Source organism: Arachis stenosperma, chromosome 3 (assembly GCF_014773155.1).
Source record: "Arachis stenosperma cultivar V10309 chromosome 3, arast.V10309.gnm1.PFL2, whole genome shotgun sequence".
NCBI lineage: Eukaryota > Viridiplantae > Streptophyta > Magnoliopsida > Fabales > Fabaceae > Arachis > Arachis stenosperma.
The window spans coordinates 80,689,958-80,696,853 of NC_080379.1; the positions used below are offsets into that span (position 1 = coordinate 80,689,958).

Genomic DNA, 6,896 nt, shown 5'->3' on the forward strand with positions numbered 1-6,896 from the left:
TTGATGAATTTAATTTTGATATAAAATTATTTTATACGTGCAATTAATCACATAATGTTATATTAATAAAAATATTTATTTTTTACATTAATTGCGTGGATATTTATTTAAAAGAACAGCTGTATAAAATATTTTATGCATGAAAATTAAATTCATTATTTGATAAATTAAAAATTGAGTTTAATTTGATGTACTGATAATTATACAGTTATATAATTATATCTGTTTTTTGAATAATAATTTATACTATTAATATAAAAAATAATTATTTTTATATATAAAATTATTTTACAGTACTTTATCAAAATTAAGTTTATAAAAATAATATACATAATACAAAAATAATATAGGAAAGAAAAAAAAACACAAAGAAAAGGACAAAGGAACACGCAAGGATGGCCAACACGCCTACATTTCCTGCACTTCAAATGGATGATTATCGTGATCAAACCATTTGATAATTATCAATATACCCAAGATTGAGTTACACCTAACAAACAAATACTATATAAATCAAAATGGCAAGCAAGGTCACTTATACGTTTCTAAGAAAGCCAGATGTGTGAAACAGTCATGATAGTAGGAAATCCTTATATGCCAAAACACGACATTTTTCTTGTTTTTTTTCCCTTATATATATCTTGCAATATACCTTAGTAGTTCTCATGTATGCAAAATTTCTTAGGATTTAGCTAACTGCACATTATATAAGTATAATAATATTTTTAATATATTTAATGTATTAAAAATATAAAACGTATATCTTTTCAATAAGTGAAACAATTTTTCATAATATTCTTAAAATGTGTATATCAAACATAAACCACTAATTAATTTAATTATTTTGATAGTTAACAATTTGGGTGAAGTAATAATAGATTTTAGGCATGTGTGAAGTTGAAAGCTGAAGAAAGTGAGCGATTAATCAATCAGCGAGCCCAAACCCGAAAGCATGGCTTAGAAACCAAAAAAGCATGCAGGAGAATAGCAACACTAATTAGTTAACAACATGAATGAAACATTTAAAATTACTTTAATCATCATGATTTCAAATAGTCACATTAAACACAATCTATCGAAAAGGAATTAATAGAGAATAATTTACACAGCCACACAGTACATAATGAATAATTCAAAATATTAAAATCATATCAGAATAAGTATCTAAAAATAATAGATAAAAAAAATTAAAAAAAAAATAGATTACCTAAAAATTTTTTTACAATGGCTCCTCAATTAAGCATAATTACAAAAATAGAAAAGAAGCAATTTTTTAACATGAGCATAAAAAAAGGAAAAAAAAGGTGAAACCCAAATGAGAAAAAAGAACAAGGATTAAGAGAGAGATGAAAAAGGTGAGACCTTGATTCATGAGAGATTTGAGGTTGTTGAGGGCATTCTGAAAACATCCCCCATCTTAAAAAATGAGAAAACTTCGACCACACTAATAACTTGCATATCATGAAAAACCAACACTATATTGAAAATACAAGATAAAAAGAAAATGTTACTTTGAGTCTGATCACAAAGTCGAAATCTCATTCTTCTGGTAGAGGAGGAGAAAACGAAAAGAGTTTTCAATTGGATTACTTTTTCTCTCAACTTTTTCAACCTAGCAAATAGAATCTTACGATAGTGCCATTGATGAAGAGATGAAGATGAAATGAAAGGATAGAAGAAGAAGTGATGAAGATGAAGTGTTTGTATTAGAGACAACTATTTTTCTAAATAACATCTAAACGGCGTCGTTATTATTCAAGGGCGCCAAACCAAAACGACGACGTTTTTGAGCCCTCCAGCATAGTAAAATATGGCCACCTCAGCGCTTCGATGATGACTCATCACTAAAAATATATTCAGGGATGATTATGAATACTTGGAACTCTATTTAAAGAACTACAATAAAAAAATTAGAATCTTGAGAATTACATTGAGTATTCATGCGAATTTCAGGAACTACTATGCGAGGATTTACTCCTTAGAAACCACATCTTCATAGCCGTAGCAAGGACTTATCTTGACACGTGTCAGAAGCACAGCTCATTCATTCTCTCCAACTGTCCAAGGAGGCAAGGACCATCCCGCAATAAAGTTATATCATTATTCTTAAAATATTCAATCTTCTATTATAAAAAAATTAATTATTTTAATATTCAATTTCCCGCACCCTCTTGATTCATTGTACTCATTCATCATTCAATTCATTTCACTAACCCTCTATTTCTCGCCCATCTCTACAAAGCGGTTATTACTTTACATATCAATCATGTGAATGGCTTAATGCTATCGTCAATTTGGGGGTGACAGTTTTCTCTCTAATCCCTCTATGATCATATAGAATTGTGTGTTTGCCTTGCATGCTGGTGGTGGTGGTTGTGCCAATACATCAGTAGGGTGTGGTGGTGGTGGTGGTGATGGCGGCGAAGAAGGCGACGGAGACATTCTCGAAGACGGTGATAGAGGAGGTGCACCGATGGGGATGCATGAAGCAGACAGGTGTGAGTTTGAGGTACATGATGGAGTTCGGGTCCAAACCCACTGACAAGAACCTTCTAATCTCTGCTCAATTCCTTCACAAGGAGCTTCCCATTCGGATTGCAAGAAGGGCTATTGAGCTTGAGAATCTCCCTTATGGCTTGTCCCATAAACCTGCCATTTTGAAGGTTCTTCTATTTCTTCATTTTATTTTATTTATTTGAATCTTATCTTTCCTTTCCTTTCCTTTCGATTGGATGTTGTCTCTAACACAGAAAACAAAGACATGTAAAAAGATCTCTAAAGCTTGGAGATCGAGAAAGTCATAAAGTGAGGTTAATCATCATTAAATTTGTAACTTCCATCGTAATTGAGCTTCAATGTCTTAGTTTAAGAGTGATTAGCCCTCATTTTAACCCTTATTTTACTATTTTATCAATCTCCTCGTGTTAGAAGAGTTTGATCCTGAAAACTGGTTTTGATAGTACAGAGATACAGAGCTTTTTTGTCTCGGAATCAAAGAATTTTGTACTTCCTAAAAGTGGAGATAGAAAATATACGACTCAGCCCTCTCCGAAATCGGAAGGTCTTCGAGGCTCCGCGGGCGAATTCCGGGAAGAAACGGAGGCAACATAATGAGATTTGAACATAGGTTCTCGGGTTCACTTGTAATAAGCTTAACTTTGTGACAAATTCACCCTCATTCCGTTTTGCCTTTTAGGATAACTGTGATTACTTGCTCTTGTCTGTTTTATAGGGAAGGATGTTTCCGATGCTTACTTTTGTTTCTTTGTTGCAGCAGGCGTGAGCATTGAGATTTAAGAAGTTGGCTCTCTTTTAGAAGCTAGTTTTCCCTTTTTTTAAAACAAAAAAGACAAGTAATATAGTTTTTGATTAACATTAGAGTATAAAATTTTAGATTAGATTCCTGTCTACATTGTCTGCCGTGTCGTGTTTATGGATAACCTTGTCTCTTTAAACCTTACGGTAGCGTTTGGTGGAGAGACAGAGACGGAAAGACTGAGACTGAGAGACAGAGACTAAGAGACAGGGATTGAAATAAATCTTAGTATTCCGTTTGGTGCAAAATGGGAGACAGGAATTAAAACAAGAATGAAACTCTAATTTAATTTGCACAAAGGGTAAAATTGGAATTAATTAATTGAAATGAAAGTATTTTAGGTATAAAATGTTATTAAAGTTTCAGTCTCCATCTCTAAAAATTTCAGTCCCATGTGTCCCTACTTTTTGGAGGTACTGAAATACTGAAATTTTAGAGACAGAGACAGAAATTTTAGTACCAGTCTCTGAACTAACAAACACGATACTGAGTCTCAGTCTCTCAGTCTCTGTCTCAGTACCTCAAAACAAACACTACCTACTAGTTACTATACAATTTTGAATTAGGATTTGGGAATATAAGCATGTGACTGTGTGCCATTTATTTGTATTGTTTGGCATTGTTAAATTAATTGAGTCAAATTATGTTGGGGAAAAGGAAAAATTGGTTTTTATTGAATCTTGTTGACGTTTTAGGCCACTGTTTGATGGTATGGGTTTAAATTTGATACTAAAAAGTTTCTTTCCAAGTTTGATACTATGGTTGTGTGGTTTGATCATTATATACACTAAAGTAGTATCCGTCCCCGATTTGTATTTACTTCCAGAATGGGGGTGTTATTTATAATATTCAGGGTTTCCTAAGGCATTAGGAGTGGTCTAGTGGCGAGGGTTTTAGGTAGTCTCCATGGGGTCATAAATATTGTCATTAGTGTATCCAAAGGAAAAAATAAATTCAATGATTCTCGATGGTGACAGATATTGTAAGTCATAACAGCTTGGGTGACATAGGACTTGTGATGATGATTTATGGTACTCTTGGAGTGATGTAAATTGTGTTGATGTGTTTTGTGGTTTTAGCAACTTGCTGCGTAGAACTTGGTTTAAAATTAACTTGATGCTTTCTATATGTTTATTGAACTTTTTTACTACATTATGCTTTTAGGTAAAGGATTGGTACCTTGATTCTTTCCGTGATCTCAGAGCCTTCCCTGAGATCAAGAGTATGAAAGATGAAAGAGCTTTCACCGACATGATTAAGGCCATCAAAGTGAGACACAACAATGTGGTGCCCACAATGGCCTTAGGTGTTCAGCAGTTGAAGAAAGGCATGGATCCAAAGATTGTTTATGAGGATCTTGATGAGATTCATCAGTTCCTTGATCGTTTTTACATGTCGAGAATCGGAATTCGAATGCTTATTGGTAAGTTCAGGAAACACTCTGTTTCTTTCTATATAACTTTAAGCTGACTCTTTGCGGCTAATATAAATCATAATGTTGTTTGTATGCGTGGTGTACTTTTGTCGGTTTCAGGGCAGCATGTCGAGTTGCACAATCCAAATCCTCCTCCCCATTGTGTGGGTTATATACATACAAAAATGTCTCCCGTGGAAGTGGCTAGGAATGCCAGTGAGGATGCACGTTCCATATGTTTTCGTGAATATGGCAGTGCTCCTAATGTCGATATTTATGGAGATCCAGATTTTACATTTCCGTGAGTTAGACAGTTCTTACCTCCACAAATTCATTTCATTTTTGCTGTCATTTATTTGCAAAACTCTTGCAAACTTATTTCGCTGGGCTCATTCTCCCTCTTCACAAACGTAATGTTTACATGATAGGTATGTTCCAGCTCACTTGCATCTTATGATGTTTGAGCTGGTTAAAAACTCACTGCGTGCTGTCCAAGAGCGTTTTATGGACTCTGACAAAGTTGCACCACCCATTAGAATAATCGTTGCTGATGGATTAGAGGATGTTACTATAAAGGTACTTAGTTTGTATTGCACAGCACAATTTTATTTCGGCTCTATTCTTTCTGGGATTTTTGGTCTTTGTTGGGGAATGCTATGTTGAAGGTGTTCGATTAAATGGTATTGTAGGTTTCTGATGAGGGAGGTGGCATACCAAGGAGCGGTCTCCCAAAAATTTTTACGTATTTATATAGTACAGCCAGAAACCCATTGGATGAGCATTCAGATCTTGGAGTAGCTGATAATGTGACCATGGCTGGATATGGATATGGGCTTCCTATTAGTCGCTTGTATGCTCGGTATTTCGGAGGTGATCTTCAAATAATATCTATGGAAGGATATGGTGAGTAGAGTTTAACTATCATTTCATTTTATTAACGTTTTTTGTCTTATTTATTTCCTTCTAGATATGTTCTTATATAAATACAAGTTTAAAACGTCATCTTTAAGCACATACAGACAATAAAAGTGAGTTTCTCTTACCTTATTGAAGACATATTATGTTATTCACTATTCATGTATTCCACTAACTTTTATGCGATTGTGCACAAAACTGACATTTACACTTGCGTCTATGCAAGAATTTCTCTTCCTTCTAATTTTCTAAAATTGTAGCATTTAACAACTGTTAGCCCCTCTTGACCTATTCTCCAATTATATATGGGATTGATTACAATTGATATGATGCACCTGTGTCAGCCGCACTTTCCATTGTTACATATTTTCCTAGTTTTTTTTTTTTTTAACTAAAAGAATAGTTGGTGACTTGGTGCTGTTGTCGAACTACCTTTCTATATTGTGCGTGTGTGTGTGTTTTAGAAGTATATGGAAACCTAATAAACTGTTAGATGATATTATTAAAAGTGAATTATATAAATGGTTCAAAGACGGATACGATTGGATTATTTGGCATTTCTATGTTGCGTAATTCATATAGTCTATTTCGCCTAGTGACACAAGGCTAAGCTGTTGTTACCCATATTACACTGAATTTCGTAGTGTTCTAGTATTTTGTGGTATTCTGCAATCTGTTTATTCTTTTTTATTTTGCTTGCTTCAAGTTCAACAACAATTTGTTTTGATTATTCACAGGGACTGATGCATATCTCCATTTGTCTCGTTTGGGAGATTCACAAGAACCCTTGCCCTGAAAAGAGAGCCCTTTGCAATTCATTCTCACTCCAAGAGTTACAGTTAGTGACTCAAAGCAGTATCGTTCTAGCATAACTCCCTAATCAAGTGTCAAAGGGACTACTATTTGCTGGCATTTTTATTTTTAAGATTCTAATAAATTGAAACTTGTAAATATTTCCTACTTATACTGCGCTTGTGGATGATGATTATGTTCCTTCTTTGCCCTCATTTTGCCTGAGGAATTCGTTGTCTGCTTGCCTATATCTATCATGGTACTTTTATCTTAAGAAGAAATTCAAGCGGATTATGTATCGAATTCTGGCCATTTTGGATTGGTTGGTTGGACAACTGAAAAGTGCTCCGGCCACCCAGCCTGTCTAAGTGACTCTACAAGATCAGACTTGTCATTGAATCGATCAACTATGTTATTTGTACACCAAATATATGCTAATAAATCTGTCATTTTTATAAA

The 6,896-nt window shown here is 34.0% G+C and overlaps 1 protein-coding gene across 1 annotated transcript; it reads left to right on the forward strand.

Moving 5' to 3' along the window:
* Window positions 1-2,126: 2,126 nt before the first annotated feature.
* Window positions 2,127-6,687, forward strand: LOC130969438 (pyruvate dehydrogenase (acetyl-transferring) kinase, mitochondrial). The gene is made up of 6 exons (XM_057895159.1): window positions 2,127-2,663; window positions 4,481-4,739; window positions 4,851-5,031; window positions 5,159-5,306; window positions 5,420-5,633; window positions 6,383-6,687. Exons 1-6 carry the CDS (start codon window positions 2,415-2,417, stop codon window positions 6,439-6,441), a joined length of 1,110 nt encoding a protein of 369 aa, XP_057751142.1. The 5' UTR covers window positions 2,127-2,414; the 3' UTR covers window positions 6,442-6,687.
* Window positions 6,688-6,896: the final 209 nt, after the last annotated feature.